The 19,271-nt window shown below is 48.6% G+C and overlaps 1 protein-coding gene and 1 long non-coding RNA gene across 5 annotated transcripts in view; one reads left to right on the forward strand and one right to left on the reverse strand.

Annotated features, from left to right (window-relative positions):
- The window catches only part of snx21 (sorting nexin family member 21), a 43,241-nt gene that overhangs the window by 4,329 nt on the left and 19,641 nt on the right, over nucleotides 1-19,271 (reverse strand). For all 4 annotated transcript variants that reach the window (XM_062979266.1, XM_062979263.1, XM_062979264.1 and 1 more), the window contains exons 2-3: nucleotides 17,783-18,116; nucleotides 11,171-11,340 (exon numbers count right to left, since the gene is read on the reverse strand). In XM_062979266.1, the coding sequence (XP_062835336.1) occupies nucleotides 11,171-11,340; nucleotides 17,783-18,095 (483 nt within the window). In that variant the 5' untranslated portion in view covers nucleotides 18,096-18,116. The remainder of the gene's footprint in view (nucleotides 1-11,170; nucleotides 11,341-17,782; nucleotides 18,117-19,271) is intronic.
- LOC134298584 (uncharacterized) lies at nucleotides 42-11,016 on the forward strand. Its single transcript, XR_010005693.1, has 2 exons — nucleotides 42-4,163; nucleotides 10,587-11,016. It is a non-coding gene; the product is annotated as an uncharacterized LOC134298584 (long non-coding RNA).

A 19,271-nucleotide genomic window follows, 5' to 3' on the forward strand; every position in this document is an offset into this window, starting at 1 on the left:
TCTACCGACTGAAAGGTTGGCAGTTCGAAGCCTCGGTCGGGGTGAGCACCCAACCTTCAGCCCAGCTCACTGTCCACCAGCTGGATAATCACCAGCAGCAATAGATCTCTACCGACTGAAAGGTTGGCAGTTCGAAGCCTGGGTCGGGGTGAGCACCCAACCTTCAGCCCAGCTCACTGTCCACCAGCTGGATAATCACCAGCAGCAATAGATCTCTACCGACTGAAAGGTTGGCAGTTCGAAGCCTGGGTCGGGGTGAGCACCCAACCTTCAGCCCAGCTCACTGTCCACCAGCTGGATAATCACCAGCAGCAATAGATCTCTACCGACTGAAAGGTTGGCAGTTCGAAGCCTGGGTCGGGGTGAGCACCCAACCTTCAGCCCAGCTCACTGTCCACCAGCTGGATAATCACCAGCAGCAATAGATCTCTACCGACTGAAAGGTTGGCAGTTCGAAGCCTGGGTCGGGGTGAGCACCCAACCTTCAGCCCAGCTCACTGTCCACCAGCTGGATGATCACCACCAGCAATAGATCTCTACCGACTGAAAGGTTGGCAGTTCGAAGCCTGGGTCGGGGGTGAGCACCCAACCTTCAGCCCAGCTCACTGTCCACCAGCTGGATAATCACCAGCAGCAATAGATCTCTACCGACTGAAAGGTTGGCAGTTCGAAGCCTGGGTCGGGGTGAGCACCCAACCTTCAGCCCAGCTCACTGTCCACCAGCTGGATAATCACCAGCAGCAATAGATCTCTACCGACTGAAAGGTTGGCAGTTCGAAGCCTGGGTCGGGGGTGAGCACCCAACCTTCAGCCCAGCTCACTGTCCACCAGCTGGATAATCACCAGCAGCAATAGATCTCTACCGACTGAAAGGTTGGCAGTTCGAAGCCTGGGTCGGGGTGAGCACCCAACCTTCAGCCCAGCTCACTGTCCACCAGCTGGATAATCACCAGCAGCAATAGATCTCTACCGACTGAAAGGTTGGCAGTTCGAAGCCTGGGTCGGGGTGAGCACCCAACCTTCAGCCCAGCTCACTGTCCACCAGCTGGATAATCACCAGCAGCAATAGATCTCTACCGACTGAAAGGTTGGCAGTTCGAAGCCTGGGTCGGGGTGAGCACCCAACCTTCAGCCCAGCTCACTGTCCACCAGCTGGATAATCACCAGCAGCAATAGATCTCTACCGACTGAAAGGTTGGCAGTTCGAAGCCTGGGTCGGGGTGAGCACCCAACCTTCAGCCCAGCTCACTGTCCACCAGCTGGATAATCACCAGCAGCAATAGATCTCTACCGACTGAAAGGTTGGCAGTTCGAAGCCTGGGTCGGGGTGAGCACCCAACCTTCAGCCCAGCTCACTGTCCACCAGCTGGATAATCACCAGCAGCACTAGATCTCTACCGACTGAAAGGTTGGCAGTTCGAAGCCTGGGTCGGGGGTGAGCACCCAACCTTCAGCCCAGCTCACTGTCCACCAGCTGGATAATCACCAGCAGCAATAGATCTCTACCGACTGAAAGGTTGGCAGTTCGAAGCCTGGGTCGGGGGTGAGCACCCAACCTTCAGCCCAGCTCACTGTCCACCTAAGCAGGTTGAAAACAGCTGTGAGCTGAGAAGTTAGGCACAGCTTAAGCGAGGGAGTGTTTTACAGCACCATAAAAAGGAAATACCAGCAATGCCGGTGACCAAAGAACAAGAGGAAAAAAATATGATCAAGGGCTCGTAATCATAGTGGTTGGAGTGACAGCACCCTCCTGTGGCCAGAACTGAGCACAACGTCCAGGACGCCGAAGTTGCAAAAATGTCAACATAAGACTGGAGAGACTCCCGGCCCTGCAGGTGTTTTGGACTGCAACTCCCACCATTCCCGACAGCCTCAGGCCCTTTCCTTTTCCCCCTCAGCCGCTTAAGCGGCTGAGGGGGAAAAGGAAGGGGCCTGAGGCTGTCGGGAATGGTGGGAGTTGCAGTCCAAAACACCTGAAGAGAAGGCCAAAGTTGGCCCGTGCCTGAAGTAGAACAAAACGGAGCAATCAAATCAAAATTACAGGAAAAGAGATTCCACCTAAACACTGGGAAGAGCTTCCTGTTGGTCACAGCAGTTCGGGAGAGGAATATGTGTCTGACTTGAGATGCTCCTTCCTCCTCTGCAGGTTTTCATCCAGAGGCTGGGTGGCCATCTGCCAAGAGGGTTTGGGTTCTGTCTTCCTACCTGACAGGGCAGGGCTATAGCACAGCAAGTTAACCACCAGCTGTAATAAATCTTAACAATCGAACGGTGGGCAGTTCGAAGCCCGGGTCGAGGTGAGCACCCGTCCTTCAGCCCAGCTCACTGCCCACCTAGCAGATCGAAAACAGCTGTGGGTAGATAAATAAGTATTGCTTAAGTGGGGAGGTATTTTAAGTAGTACCTCAAGGAAGTACAGTAGAGTCTCGCTTATCCAACATAAATGGGCCATCAGAATGTTGGATAAGCAAAATGTTGGATAATATGGAGGGATAAGGAAATCCCTCACCCCATTCTCTCTCTCTCTCATGGACTCTGGAGGCAAGTGGATGCTGAAGGGGTGGAGGGCATGGTGGATGCGGGGTGGACGGAAGAGCCGGCGAGAAGCCTAGCCATCCTCCTTGGCCAAAGGGCTCTCTCAGTGTGTCTTCTCTCCTGGCAAGCACCCGGCGCTTGGAGAGGCCCACTGCGGATTGCTGCCTAGAAAAACAGATGTTTCTCACCAATGCGCAGCAGGCCTCTCCAAGTGCCGGGTGCCAGGAGGGAAAAGTCTCTGCGTCGTTGGCTCTGCAGCAAGCGCTCAAGGAGGTCCGAGAAGAGAATTGTGGAAGGGATTGTGCTGTCCCTGGGCTGCACTTTCTCTGCACCTTGTCTTCCTTGTGGGTGCCCGTCGGGAGGGAAAAGTCTTCACCAGCTGTGTCTTGTTCCGCCTGGTAAGCACCCGGCGCTTGGAGAGGACCACTGACATTGCAGCAACATTCAGCGGTCCTCTCCAAGCATGGGGTGCTTGCCAGGAGGGATGAGACGTGGCTGGCACACTTTTCCCTCCCAGCAAGCACCTGCCACTTGGAGAGGCCTGCTGCGCATTGCTGAGAAACAGCTGTTTTCTAGGCAGCATTGTGCAGCGGGCCTCTCCAAGTGGCAGGTGCTTGCTGGGAGGGAAAAGTCTGCGCCGGCCGTATTTTGTTCCTCCCGGCAAGCGCCCTGAGCTTGAAGAGGCCTGCTGCATGTTGCTGCCTCAAAAAACAGCTGTTTCTCGGCCTCTCTGAGCGTTGGTCACCCGCCAGGAGGGGTGAGACGCAGCCAGCGCACTGAACAATACGGAGTGTTGGATAACCGAAAGTGGGATAACCGAGACTCTACTGTACCAGAAAAATGCTGTTGATCCAAAAAAAGGAGGAAGTTTGTGAACAGGGCTCTTTGACATGGAGGATGGGGCGACAGTACTCCCCGTGACCCGAATAGAGCACAACCTCCAGGACGCCGAAGATGGGAAATACCTATATACCTCTATCTGTCATGTCTGGGTATAAGCGCATGGAATGCTTGCTTTATATGTATTCTGTGATCCGCCCAAGTCTCCTTTGGGGTGAGAAGGGCGGAATATAAATACTGTAAATAAAAATAAATAAATAAGGACGGGATGGGCTGGATAGTTTTGGAAAGAAGGGCTCTGTCTGAGTGATAGCAAGGCAGCGCTCCTCTTCCTCCCTCCCTTGAGAAGAGAGCCTCCAGGTGTCCCAGGCTGAGAGGTGACACTGGAAGCCCAAAGCCCAGAGGAGCCAGGCATGATGTGATGACTCATGGGACATGTAGTCCCGTTCCTAGTACTATTGTGGCAGATGAAGAGGAAAACTTGGGTTTTCCACCGTTTCAGTCAGAATTGGAGCCCTTGCACCTGCAAGATGTTTGGCCACGAGAAGTCAGCCAAACAAGCCTTGAGCAGAAATCTCCCCCATTTTCTCGCCGGGATTATTATAATCAAGATAGAAGCGCTCGGGAGGCGACTCGCAGGAGCGCCAGGATAGCTGCCAGACAATTAGCTGATTAAGTCTGTTTCCCTTGGGAAACTTTAAGGAGTCAAGCATCTGGACACAGTATGGGTTTCATTTCTTGTTCCCCAGGGAAAGTGTTCCTTGGCGGGAAAACAAGATCCTATATAGGTGTGATGACCCATGGGCCTTGTAGTCCTGCTCAGGACATGGTAATTCCTGATGAAGATGAAAACTTGGGTTTTTTACCTTCCCAGTCTGAACTGGATTCCTCTCAGCCAGATCTTTCCCAGGCAGATCTGGGAACCTTGCACCTGCAAGAAAGTTGTCTCCCAGAAGTATGTCAAACAAGCCCAGAGCCTACTTCTCCCGTGTTCTTGCGCCGGGAGTTTTGTAAACAACAGAGAAGTTTGGATTCAGCTTCGCGCAGGAGTGCAAGAATTGCAGCTAAGAATGTAGCCAATTAAGACTGCTTCTCGTGAGAATCTTTAAGGAGTTTAACATCTGGTCTCAGAGTTTAGCTTTCGTTTCTGATTCCCAGAGAACTGCTTCGGTGGGAAAGTTAGACTCTATATAGGTGTTTTGCCCGCGTAGTAACTTCGCGGAGTCAATTCGTCAGCCTACGGAGCGAGTTGTGTCTGGACAGCGCGCTCCGGTTCAAGCCTCGCTCCTGCTCAAGCCTTGCCTTGCTATCCAGCCTTCGCCTTGCTTCCCAGCCTTTGTTTATCTACGGACTTTGCCTTGTTTCCCAGGATCAATCCTTGCCTTGTTCCACGGATTTATCAAGTTATTCCACGGACCTTGTTCTTGTTCTTAGTTACCTTGTTCCACGTTCAAGCCTTGTTTCAAGTATCAAGTTATTTCCTAGCCTCGCTCAAGTTTCATGGACTAAAGGACCTTGTCATCTCCCCTCACTTTGCTTGGCAAAGTGAGTGTTTCGGTTATTGGATTACAACTTTGGACCTTAATATTTCATATTGGACATTATTTCTTTGGACTAATTTTGACCTTTCCTGAAAGGTCTGCTTCTGGACTATCTTTTACATTTGCTTTTACTAACTTTATATATTTCCTTAATAAAGATATTAGATAGAATCTGGCCTCTGCGTATGGTTATTGGTGCTCTGTAGCCTGGGTCGTGACAGTTTGACTCCGCCGCCCTAAGCACCAATTAACCTCGGCCAGAATGTCTACCGGAACCGTGCCCGGTGGGCAGCCACTGAGCTACACCATCAGCAAGGACGAAGTGGATCGCATCCGCGACAGACTCAACGCCCAGGATGGAGAAATAAAGGGCTTGCGGGAGCGCGGAATCCGCCTCCCGGCCATGGCGTTGCCTACCAAGTTTACTGGAGAAGCTTCTAAGGTTCATGTTTTCCGTCGCCAATGTCAAGCTTATCTAGAGGCCCGTGATGCCGAGTTTCCCCAAGAAGACATCAAAGTGGCGTGGGTTTACAGTCTTCTAGACGGGCCAGCGGCCAATTGGGCGACGGCACTGTTCGACCAAGCCTCTCCACACCTAAGATCAGCGCAACACTTCTTGGACCACCTCAAGGAGACTTGGGGAATCGAGGACAATTTGGAGGCAGCCGGTCACAAACTCCGTCGCCTTTTCCAAGGAGACAGACCTATGTCTCAGTATATAGCCGAGTTCCGAGTGCTGGCCCACAACACCGGCTGGAACGATGTAGCCCTCAGAGGACAATTCCGGGAGGGTCTCAACATTGAAATGCTGGAAGAAATCTCCAAGGTGGATCCTCCCCAGACCCTCGAGGCACTCATTGATCAATGTTTACGGGCTGAAGTCATGATTGCCAACAGGAAACAGTGGGTTCGAGGCCAGGGCAGTAGAGCCGGGGCAAAACCCCCCGCTCCCGCCAGCGTTCAGCCACGTCCAGTGTGGAGACCCCCACCGCCAACCCCATACCCCAGAGGAGGCGAGGAGGTGCCGATGCAGTTGGGCAATGTGCGTCCCAGACTAGATGCCGCCGAGAAGGCCCGTCGTCAACGCTTAAACCTCTGTTGGTACTGCGGGAACGGGGGCCACTTCGCCAGAGAGTGCCCAGCCAAAGGGAAGCCTGCCGCCCGTCTTGCGGCGGCGTCCTCCACGGAGACGAAGGCGTCTGAGCCGACTGGCACACAGCCGGCGGGGGAAGCCAACGACCGGGTGTAGAGAGGCTCGCCAACCCGGTCAAAAAATCCATTCAAGAGCCGCCAACCGGGGTCCTGTTCCTTCTCGTGGTCACATTATGGTCAGCAAAAAGGGGACCCGTCATGATCCACGCCATGATAGACTCTGGAGCTACCAACAATTTCATTGATAGAGAGTATGCCGACTCTCTGGGATTACAATATCATGATTTCAAGAATGCCCGTGTGGTGCAAGCCATAGACGGCCGCCCCCTCAAGACGGGCCCCGTAAGTCAGTGGTCGGAACCCACCAGGATGTGGATAAGGGAACATATGGAAGAGATTTCCTTCTTTGTTACCGAGGTTCCCCATTTCCCTGTGATTTTGGGAATTCCATGGCTGACTCTCCACGACCCTAACATCTCCTGGTCCAACAGAGAACTGCAGTTTGCTTCACCGTACTGCCAAAACCATTGCCTCGTAGCCAAGGTCTGCCATGCCACGGACACCGAGCCCATCATCACCTTGCCAAAGAAGTACTCCGAGTATTGGGATGTATTCAATGAGAAAGAAGCCGAAAAATTACCCCCACATAGACCTTATGACTGTGCCATTGACTTGGTGGAGGGGGCCCCGATCCCGCGAGGGCATCTCTACTCCCTGACTGAACCAGAGCAAGAAGCTCTCGGGGAATTCATAGAGACAAACCTTCGCAAGGGATTCATCAGACCCTCTCAATCCCCAGCCGCCTCCCCAGTGATGTTTGTGAAGAAGAAGTCAGGGGAACTACGCTTGGTGGTGGACTACAGAGCATTGAACAATATCACCAAGCGGAACAGCTATCCCCTGCCCTTAATCTCGGATCTACTGGATCGGCTTCGAGGAGCCAAGGTTTACACCAAGCTGGACCTTCGGGGGGCTTACAACTTAGTTCGCATCAGGGAAGGGGACGAGTGGAAGACCGCCTTCCAGACCAAATTCGGATTATTCGAGTCCCGAGTTATGAATTTCGGTTTATGCGGAGCTCCCGCAACGTTCCAGCATTTTGTCAATGACATTTTTCAGGACTATCTAGACAGGTTCTTGATAATCTACCTGGACGATTTTTTGGTGTTTTCTAGATCACAATCAGAACATGAGAACCACGTCAAAATGGTGTTACAACGATTGCGGGATCATGGACTTTATGCCAAGCTGGAAAAATGCGCCTTTGATCTACAAGAGGTAGATTTCCTTGGTTACCGCATCTCGCCTCTAGGGCTTTCCATGGATCCAGCCAAGGTTTCAGCAGTATTGGAATGGCGGGCGCCAACTAACAAGAAAGAGGTGCAGCGTTTCTTGGGGTTCGCGAACTATTACCGCAAGTTCATTCCAGATTTTGCCCGCTGGTCCGACCCCATCACTAGCTGCATCCGTGGAAAGCAGCCTTTCCGCTGGACTGATCAAGCAGAGAAAGGGTTCCAGCAACTAAAGAAACTATTCACCTCCCAGCCAATTCTACAGCGCCCAAATCCTGGAACCCCTTTTGTTGTGCAAGCGGACGCCTCAGATGTGGCAATTGGGGCTGTACTCTTACAACCGGTGGGAGATCACCTCCATCCCTGTGCCTTTTACTCTCGTCAACTAACCACACCAGAGAGGAATTACACCATTTGGGAAAAAGAACTACTGGCCATAAAGGCAGCCTTTGAAACTTGGAGACATTGGCTAGAAGGGGCCAAATTTCCCATTGAAGTCCACACTGATCATCGTAATCTAGAACATCTAAGAACTGCCCGCAAACTAAATCAGAGGCAGCAACGTTGGGCTTTATTCTTCGAACGTTTCGACTTCCAGATTCATTATGTGACCCCAGCCCAGACCAAGCAAGCAGACGCCCTGTCACGTAAACCGGAATACGCTGCAGGACGCAAGGAGACCTTTGAATCCCAACTACTACAACCCGAGAACTTTGCCACGCTCACAGTGGGGAACACCAAATCCATTCCCATTGGTTCAACTTCCTCTACTCCAGGACCCCTCTGTGCTCAAGAAATCAGGGCTAGTCAGCAAGCAGATGCCTGGGCGCAGGACCAACTTCGCCAAGGTCTGCATTTTCCCTTTTCGCTTAAGGATGGGCTGCTTTGCTATAGAAATCATGTTTATATCCCACCCGGACCGGGCAGGGAAAAAGCGCTTCGTCTGTGTCATGATTGCAAACCAGCAGGACACTTCGGACTATTTAAAACCATGCATCTGATCCTAAGGGATTTTTGGTGGCCCAAGATCCGCAAGGATGTGGAAAAATATGTCAACACCTGCCCAGTATGCCAGCGCTCCAAGATAAGAAGGGAGAAGCCCTCAGGACTTTTACACCCCCTTCCTACCCCATCTCGCCCATGGGAAATAATTTCTGCGGATTTCATCACTGACCTACCACCTTCCTGTGGATTCACCACGATCTTAGTGGTGGTGGACCTTTTCACCAAGTTAGCCCATTTCATTCCCTGCGAAGGCCTCCCCACGGCCAAAGAGACTGCGGATCTATTCCTTCAACATGTTTTCAGACTACATGGATTGCCCAAGAGTTTAGTCACAGACCGTGGATCTCAATTCACCTCTCGTTTTTGGAAGGCGCTACAAAAACTATTGGGCATAGACTCTCGCTTATCTTCAGCTCATCATCCCCAAACAGATGGGCAAACGGAGCGCACCAATGCCACTTTGGAGCAGTATCTTCGCTGTTATGTAAACTACCAACAGGACAATTGGGCTTCTCTGTTACCACTGTCTGAGTTTGCCTACAACAATGGAGTTCAAGCTTCTACAAAAGAAACGCCGTTCTTTGCAAACTACGGCTTCCATCCACGTTTCTTTCCCCCTGTCATTGAAACTTCAGAAGTTCCCGCAGCAGAGGATTGGCTGCAGGAACTCACAGCGGTACAACAACTTTTGCTCCAGCAACTGGACCAAGCCAAGGAGGACTATAAACGCCACGCTGACAAACATCGCCAGCCGGGCCCCGAAATCAAGGTAGGAGATCGGGTTTTTCTGTCCACTCGCTTTCTGCCCTCCCACCGCCCTTGCCGGAAATTAGATGCCCGTTTCATTGGCCCCTATCCAGTGGTGGCGCAATTAAACCCCGTGACTTTCAAACTCCAACTTCCGCGTTCAATGCGCATTCACCCAGTGTTTCACCGTTCCCTGCTCCTTCCGGCGGATGGTGTGCGTCCTGATACAGACCAACCGGCCCCCCCTCCTGTTTTGATGAATGGGGAGGAGGAGTTCGAGGTTGAGGACATTTTGGATTCTCGCTTTCACCGCCGCCGCCTACAATATCTCATTGACTGGGTGGGTTTTGGCCCTGAGGAACGCTCTTGGGAAGACGCCTCCACAGTCCATGCTCCTGATCTAACCCGTCGCTTTCATCAGACCTATCCCACCAAACCGCGACCTCGCGCCTCGGGGAGAGGGCCCCAGTTTGGGAGGGGCCTTGAGGAGGGGGATAGTGTGATGACCCATGGGCCTTGTAGTCCTGCTCAGGACATGGTAATTCCTGATGAAGATGAAAACTTGGGTTTTTTACCTTCCCAGTCTGAACTGGATTCCTCTCAGCCAGATCTTTCCCAGGCAGATCTGGGAACCTTGCACCTGCAAGAAAGTTGTCTCCCAGAAGTATGTCAAACAAGCCCAGAGCCTACTTCTCCCGTGTTCTTGCGCCGGGAGTTTTGTAAACAACAGAGAAGTTTGGATTCAGCTTCGCGCAGGAGTGCAAGAATTGCAGCTAAGAATGTAGCCAATTAAGACTGCTTCTCGTGAGAATCTTTAAGGAGTTTAACATCTGGTCTCAGAGTTTAGCTTTCGTTTCTGATTCCCAGAGAACTGCTTCGGTGGGAAAGTTAGACTCTATATAGGTGTTTTGCCCGCGTAGTAACTTCGCGGAGTCAATTCGTCAGCCTACGGAGCGAGTTGTGTCTGGACAGCGCGCTCCGGTTCAAGCCTCGCTCCTGCTCAAGCCTTGCCTTGCTATCCAGCCTTCGCCTTGCTTCCCAGCCTTTGTTTATCTACGGACTTTGCCTTGTTTCCCAGGATCAATCCTTGCCTTGTTCCACGGATTTATCAAGTTATTCCACGGACCTTGTTCTTGTTCTTAGTTACCTTGTTCCACGTTCAAGCCTTGTTTCAAGTATCAAGTTATTTCCTAGCCTCGCTCAAGTTTCATGGACTAAAGGACCTTGTCATCTCCCCTCACTTTGCTTGTCAAAGTGAGTGTTTCGGTTATTGGATTACAACTTTGGACCTTAATATTTCATATTGGACATTATTTCTTTGGACTAATTTTGACCTTTCCTGAAAGGTCTGCTTCTGGACTATCTTTTACATTTGCTTTTACTAACTTTATATATTTCCTTAATAAAGATATTAGATAGAATCTGGCCTCTGCGTATGGTTATTGGTGCTCTGTAGCCTGGGTCGTGACAATAGGTGTTTGCCCGCAAAGAAATCCTGGCGGAGTCAATTCGTCAGCTGGAGGAGTGAGATCGTGTGTAGACTTCGTACTCCAGTTTCCTGTTCCACGGACCAAGTTTCCAGCCTTGCCTCGTCCCGCGTTTGCCACGGATCTTGTTTACTCTTGTTGCCTTGTTTCAAGTCTTGTTCTATCCAAGTATCAAGTTTGCTTTCCAGCCTAATTGCCAAGTTTCTATGGACTTAAGGACCTTGTCTTCTCCCCACACTTTGCTTGGCAAAGTGTGTGTTTCGGTTAATGGATTATAACTTTGGACTTTAATATCACATATTGGACATTATTTTCCTGGACTATATTTGACCTTTCCTGAAAGGTCTACTTCTGAACTATATTCCACACTTGTTTTTATTGACTTTATATAATTTCTTAATAAAGATATTAGATAGATTCTGGTCTCTGCGCATGGTTATTGGTGCTCTGCAGCCAGGGTCTTGACACATGAGGACCACCTCTTGAGCCGCATCTCCCCACGGCTGGGCCGGCCCCTTGTCCTCCAGCCCCCTCCTGCTTCCCTCCCTCCCTCCCTCCCGCGGTCACTCACCACATACTTGGAGCTGCGCTCGCCGACCACGTTGGCGCTGGTGACCTCGAAGAGGAGGCGCTGGGGCACGAAGCTTCCCCGTGAGCGGCGCCAGAGCTCCTGCAGCTGCCGGGTGAGCAGGTTGCTGCCCCGGCGCTCCGAGGACGAGGATGGCGAGTGGGGACTGCTCTCTGCGCCAAAGAGAAAGAAGAAGAAGAGGGACCGCGAGGGACCGTGAGTGTGGCGGGTGGGCTGAATGAACGGCGTGTTTGGGGCCTGGCACCATCCTAAAATGGAACATGCAATACTGCATTACAAAGGAGGTGAGGATTTTGATTAGCCGTGGCAAGAAGGCTGCGGATGAGAACTGACCTGAGGACTTTGCGGAGAAAGCAACACACATTTTCAGAGTCAAAGGCAAGAGCTTGGGCTTCATGGGGTGAGGTAGCACAGCACTTAAAACCAGTAGCTGCAGGAAACCTGCTGAGTGAAGTGTTAGCCGTTTGATCCCTGAGTCAGGGTGAGATCCCAAATGTCAGCCCTAGCTTCTGCCAACCTAGCAGTTTTAAAGCATGCAATGCGAGTAGATCAATAGGTACCACCTCGGTGGGGAGGTAAAAGGGCACCCTGTCCAGATATGCAAAACATGGCGGCAATATGATTGGAGATTTATTTATTACAGTAGAGTCTCACTTATCCAACGTAAACGGGCTGGCAGAACGTTGGATAAGCGAATATGTTGGATAATAAGGAGAGATTAAGGAAAAGCCTATTAAACATCAAATTAGGTAATGATTTTACAAAATAAGCATCAAAACATCATGTTATACAACAAATTTGATAGAAAAAGTAGTTCAATACGCAGTAAGGTTATGTTGTAATTACTGTATTTACGAATTTAGCACCAAAATATCACGATATATTGAAAACATTGACTACAAAATGCGTTGGATAATCCAGAATGTTGGATAAGCAAGTGTTGGATAAGTGAGACTCGACTGTATTTATTTACTACATTTATATGGTGCTCTTCTCACCCCAAAGGGGACTCAGAGCGGCTTACAAATCAAATGTATACACAATATATTATTAGCATAGCACAATATAAACATTAAATTACTATACTGTACTATATAATTTTATGGTAATATTATTAGTAACATTACATTTAATATATAATATAAAATTAATATTATATTGTATTATTAATTAGTATGATATTGTATTACATTATAATATTATTATCAGTCTTATAAGTACATACAGATAACAGGCTCCTTGGCATGGCAAAGTGGAACAAGAGCACCTCCCCACGGCCGGAGTTGAGCATCAGGACTCATGAGAGATGAAGCCACAAAGCGACGGAATACAGTACAGTCTCACTTATCCAGCACTCGCTTATCCAACGTTCTGGATTATCCAACACATTTTTGTAGTCAATGTTTTCAATATATCATGATATTTTGGTGCTAAATTCGTAAATACAGTAATTACTACATAGCATTAATGTGTAATGAACTACTTTTTCTGTCAAATTTGTTGTATAACATGATGTTTTGGTGCTTAATTTGTAAAATCATAACCTATTTTGATGTTTAATAGGCTTTTTCTTAATCTCTCCTTATTATCCAACATATTCGCTTATCCAACATTCTGCCGGCCCGTTTAAGTTGGATAAGTGAGACTCTACTGTATAAATAAAGTGTATTATTATTATTTTATTAAGACACAGCAAACAAGATAGACATGCTGGATTTCGTATCACAAAATCACAAGTTGAACACTTCCCAAGTGTCTAGGACTGTGTGATGTATTTTCGGATGATGCGCGGAGATCCTAGCAGGGTGGCCTTTTGCAGCTGGCAGATCGTAATTTTGTCAATGTCTATTGTTTCCAAATGCTGGCTGAGATCTTTTGGCAAGGCACCCAATGTTGTTGTTGTTATTATTATTATTATTATTATTATTATTATTATTATTGACACAACGATGTTGTATGACACAGCAAACAAGATAGACATGCTGGATTTCGTTTCACAAAACCACAAGTCGAACACTTCCCAAGTGTCTAGGACTGTGTGATGTATTTTCGGATGATGCGTGCAGATCCCAGCAGGGTGGCCTTTTGCAGTTGGCAGATCGTAATTTTGTCAATGTCTATTGTTTCCAAATGCCGGCTGAGATCTTTTGGCACAGCACCCAATGTGCCCATCACCACCGGGACCACCTGCACTGGTTTCTGCCAGAGTCTTTGAAGTTCAATCTTGAGGTCCTGATAGCGGCTGAGTTTTTCCTGTTGTTTTTCATCTATGCGACTGTCACCTGGGATGGCAACATCAATGATCCAAACCTTTTTCTTTTCCACAACTGTGATGTCTGGTGTGTTGTGTTCCAGAACACAGTCAGTCTGGATTCAGAAGTCCCACAGTATCTTTGCGTGCTCATTTTCCACAACCTTTGCAGGTTTGTGATCCCACCAGTTCTTTGCTGCTGGCAGGTGGTACTTGAGGCATAAGTTCCAATGGATCATTTGGGCCACATAGTTGTGCCTCTGTTTGTAGTCTGTCTGTGCAATTTTCTTACAGCAGCTGAGGAGATGATCCATGGTTTCGTCAGCTTCCTTGCACAGTCTGCATTTTGGGTCATCAGCTGATTTTTCAATCTTGGCCTTAATTGCATTTGTTCTGATGTCTTGCTCCTGGGCTGCAAGGATCAGGCCTTCTGTCTCCTTCTTCAGGGTCCCATTCGTGAGCCAGAGCCAGGTCTTCTATTATTATTATTATTATTATTATTATTATTAATTGCCTTTGTCCTGATGTCTTGCTCCTGGGCTGCAAGGATCAGGCCTTCTGTCTCCTTCTTCAGGGTCCCATTCGTGAGCCAGAGCCAGGTCTTCTCCTTATCAGCTTTTCCTTCAATTTTGTCAAGGAACTTTCCATGCAGTGTTTTGTTGTGCCAGCTGTCAGCTCTAGTTTGTAGTGTGGTTTTCTTGTGCTGGTTTTTTGTCTGCTGTGCTTTGAGGAGTTTCTGATTTTTGACTTCAATCAAAGCAGGTTCTTCACTTTGTTTTACATATTCTGCCAGGGCATGTTCTTCTTCTTTGACTGCTTGCTTGACTTGTAAGAGTCCTCTGCCCCCTGATCTTCTAGGCAGATATAGCCGGTCAACATCACTGTGAGGGTGCAGTGAGTGATGAATGGTCGTGAGTTTTCTTGTTTTTCTGTCCAAATTGTCCAGTTCCACCTGTGTCCAGTTTATAATGCCAGCAGTATATCTTATGACAGGTATGGCCCAGGTGTTTATGGCCTTGATGGTGCTGCCTCCATTGAGCTTGCTTTTGAGAATTTTTCTGACCCTCTGTGTGTATTCTTTACTGACCACAGTCTTCACATGTTCATGCTTGATGTTGTCCAGCTGTAATATGCCCAGATATTTATAGGCCTCTGGCTGGTGACACTTTATTATAGGCCTCTGGCTGGTGACACTTTAATTATTATTATTATTATTATTATTATTATTATTATTATTATTATTATTAGCTCTTTAAGTTACAGAAATGAAACAACCGATCTGTTCCGGAATTGATGAGGTCTGAGCTGAATCACAGAGTTTATCTAAACAACCGAATAATGGATAACCAAACATCGCTACCTAAGGAGACCCTTTTCCTTTCCAATTGTGTGGCAGACCTGCAAGGAATGCCGCATCTGCCCACTCGCCTCTCTCTTCCAGAATCAGGCCTGACCGGAGAAGGGATGGTGGGCAGGAAGGGTGAATCTCTGGGAGTGGACGTTGGGTAAATGTGGTATTTCCCCTTTGCCTGGGTAACCCATAGAGCTACTCTAAAGCCAGGACTGAGGGTCTGTGTGTCCACTTCTTTCTCTGAAATGCCCTATGCACACTGTCCCACTGAAAACACAGCCGACTGGGATTTTGTGACCGAAACCTCTGCGTCTGGAGACAAAGAGACCTTGCAGCACGCTTGAGACCATCTCAACAGCAAAGAGGTTGGTGGGATACACTTTTAAACTAGGGTTTTTAAAGCAATATACATATCATTATATTGATACATATACACATACGCAGTGGCACAACGGATTAAACCAGGGGTCCCCAAACTAAGGCCCGGGGGCCGGATGCGGCCCTCCAAGGTCATTTACCTGGCCCCCACTCTCAGTTTTATAATATATTTTATATCAGTTTTAATAATATAATTTATTGTATAAACATATAATATTGATAAAAATATTATAATGTTATACATTATAATACTAATAATAATACTACCATATAATAATATATGGTGGTATTATTATATATAATATAATATATAATAATTATATGTTATATATTACATATAGTATTACAGTATAATGGTATAGTTCAATATAGTAATGTATAATGCTAATATTGTGCTATGCTAATAATATAATATATTGTATGTACATACAGCTGCTCTGAGTCTCCTTCGGGATAAGAAGGGTGGGATATAAATGTAGTAAATAAATTTAGTAAGTAAATAAATAATTAATTTCAGACTTAGGCTCACCCAAATTCTGAAATGACTTGAAGGCACACAACAACAACAACAACAACAACAACAACAATCCTAATTAACTTGACTATCTCATTGGCCAGTAGCAGGCCCACACTTCCCATTGAAATCCTGATAGGTTTATGTTGGTTAAGATTGTTTTCATTTTTAAATATTGTATTGTTCTTTCATTGTTGTTGTTGTTGTTTTGCACTACAAATAAGACATGTGCAGTGTGCATAGGGATTTGTTCGTATTTCTTTTTCAAGTGATAATTCGGCCCCTCAACCGTCTGAAGGATTGTGGACCGGCCCTTTGCTTTAAAAGTTTGAGGACCCCTGGGTTAAACTGTTGAATCTGCTGACCTAAAGGTTGGCAGTTTGAAGCCTGGGGTCCGGATGAGCTCCCGCTGTTAGCCCTAGCTCATGCCAGCCTAGCAGTCTGCTTCATCACATGCAGCCTTTTGAATTTTACATTCTGTGCCTTCCATTATTATGGAGATAGGATTTTTATGAGATTCGATTCCTCCCTAGGAATATATATGTGAGATAGGATTCCTGCCCAGGAATACCTAGCTCCTCTTGCAAGGACGATTTCTGCCAGGGAAGGCTTCTCTATTCCTTTGTAAATCCCCCGGGGCTGATCTACGGCCATAAGGTTTTGGGTTTTTTTTGTCCGTGTCAGGAGTTGCTTCTGGAGTGAGAGAATTGGCCGTCTGCAAGGACGTTGCCCAGGGGACATTGCCCGGATGTTTTGATGTTTTACCATCCTTGTGGGAGGTTTCTCTCATGTCCCCGCATGGAGCTGGAGCTGATAGAGGGAGCTCATCCGCGCTCTCCCCAGGTGGGATTCGAACCTGGCAGCCTTCAGGTCAGCAACCCAACCTTCAAGTCACAAGGCTTTTATCCCCTAGGCCACCGGAGGCTCCGGCCATAGGGTGGGACTGGGGCAGGCGCCAAAAAGGTAATTTGCCTTTCTTTGAGTCCCGCAGGGTCTCAGGCCTGTAACTGCTGCAAAAGTTAAAAGCTTATGCCGCCAACTCCTTTCAGCCTCACAGGCGCTACAAGATCCCTTTGCAAACCGATCCAGACTGATACGGTCATGCCTTGATCTCTGCGCCTGGAATTACACATCAAAGGCGCCATGCAACCCTCATACGGACTCAAACCCCGAATGCGCTTTTTTGCATCACAAGAGAAAGGAATGCGGCTATTCCTTTTCCTGTGGCGCAGCTGGCTAGTAACCAGCTGCTATAAATCACTACTGACCGAGAGGTCATGAGTTCGAAGCCTGGGTCGGGTTAAGCCTCCGACCATTAAAAAAAAAATAGCCCCGGCTTGCTGTTGACCTAGCAGCCCCGAAAGACAGTTGCATCTGTCAAGTAGGGAAAATTTAGGTACGCTTTATGCGGGAGGCTAATTTAACTAATCTACAACACCATAAAACTGCTCACGAGGAAAAGAATGAGGAAGAACAGCCACCAATGGACGGTGAAGCAACAGCTCCCCCTGTGGCCGGAATCGTGAAGCTGGAAAGATGTTAAAATGCCTCTGTGTCTGTCTAAAACTGAATGTTGTTTGTCTGTTGGCATTGAATGTTTGCCATATATGTGTTCATTGTAATCCGCCCTGAGTCCCCTTCGGGGTGAGAAAGAAGGGCAGGATATAAATACTGTAAATAAATAAATAAATTCCATACTGGCCAAAAATGAACTGAACCGAACCAGGGCATCAATTGTGCCCAGGATGCATTCCACACTGGCCAAATCTGCCTGACTTCTTCCGGAAATACAAAATTGTGACTGGATTCAAGCCGAAGCCTCTTGCTGCATCTCACACGCTAACAGGAGGCTTGAGCTCCATCCCTGGGACATCTGTGCAGAAGAACGGAGGCGGCATGACCGCCCTTGAACTGCCATCACTCAATACTACGGGATCCTGCGATGTGTCGGTCTGCAAGGTCTTGAGCCTTCTCTACCAAGCTCACCCAGGATTCCTCAGCAGTTACAAGTGGTGCCAAGGTGCGTTCATTCCACGGTGTGGATGCACCCAGTGCGTCATGCCCAACTTCCACGAGGAGCCCCAAATCGCGTCCCCTCACCTCCGTCCTCCGGGGCTCCCAGGCGCTCAGGGCCCTTCCTGGCCGCAACGGGGCCTCCGCCGTCCTCCTCCTCGTCTCCGTCCTCTTCCTCCTCCTCATCTTCTTCTCCATCTTCCTCTTCCTCCTCCTCCTCCTCGTTGCTGGTGAAGCTGAGGGTCCCGCTGAGGCGGGTGGAGAGGCCCTCCAGGTCGTCCTCCAGCTCAGAACTCTCCGGAAAGTCCTCGGCCTCCGAGCCGCAGCCGGCCAGGGCCCCCCCGTCCTGGCCCTCCCCGGTCAGGGCGTGCCTCAGGCGGTGCAGGATGCGGGACGCCATGGGGCCGCCCCAAAGGGAGACCTAAGGAAAGAAGGGGACACGTCCGTCATTCCAGGCTGCAACACTGAATCCTGGAGCTGGAAGGGACCTCACGGCCCATCCAGTCCAACCCTTTCTGCCAAGAAGCAGGACATTCAAAACACCCCTGACAGATGGCCATCCGGAAAGTCACCTTCAAAGCCCCCCCCCCCCCCGACAGATGGCCACCCAGCCTCTGCTTCAAAGCCTCCACCACACTTTGTGGCAGAGAGTTCCACTGCTGAACAGCTCTCTCACTGTTAAGAAGTTCTTCCTCAAATTCAGGTGGAATCATCTTTCCTGAAGTCACTTATCCAAGCTAAATGGGCCGGCAGAAGCTTGGATAAACGAGTATCTTGGATTTTTTTTTTCCGTGTCAGGAGCAACCTGAGTCGCTTCTGGTATGAGAGAATTGGCCGTCTGCAAGGACGTTGCCCAGGGGACGTTGCCCGGATGTTTTGGTGTTTTTTTACCATCCTTGTGGGAGGCTTCCCCACATGGAGCTGGAGCTGAGAGAGGGAGCTCATCTGCGCTCTCCCCAGGTGGGATTCGAACCTGGAGCCTTCAGGTCAGCAACCCAACCTTCAAGTCACGAGGCTTTAACCCACTACGCCACCAGGGGCTCCAATATCTTGGATAATAATAACGAGGGATTAAGGAAAAGACTATTAAACATCAAAGTGGGTAATGTTTTTACAAATTAAGTATAACATGATGTGTGTGTGTTACAAATTAAGCACCAACACATCATGTTATACAACAAATTGGACAGAAAAAGTAGTTCAATATGCAATAATGTTATGTTGTAATTACTTTATTTACGAATTTAGCACCATAATATCATGATATATTGAAAACATTGACTACAAAAATGGCTTGGATAATCCAGAAGCTTGGATAAGCGAGGCTTGGATAAGTGAGACTCTACTGTAATTGTTCCTAGTCTCCAGGGCAGCAGAAAACAAGCCTGCTCCCTCCTCCCTAGGACTTCCCCTCTCTCACATCTCATAGAATCATGGAATCGTAGAGTTGGAAGAGACCTCATGGGCCATCCAGTCCAACCCCCTGCAAGAAGCAGGAAAATCTCATTCAAAGCACCCCCGACAGATGGCCATCCAGCCTCTGCTTAAAAGCCTCTTAATCCATAGCCCTCATCAT

This window comes from Anolis carolinensis, chromosome 4 (assembly GCF_035594765.1).
Source record: "Anolis carolinensis isolate JA03-04 chromosome 4, rAnoCar3.1.pri, whole genome shotgun sequence".
Taxonomy (NCBI): domain Eukaryota; kingdom Metazoa; phylum Chordata; class Lepidosauria; order Squamata; family Dactyloidae; genus Anolis; species Anolis carolinensis.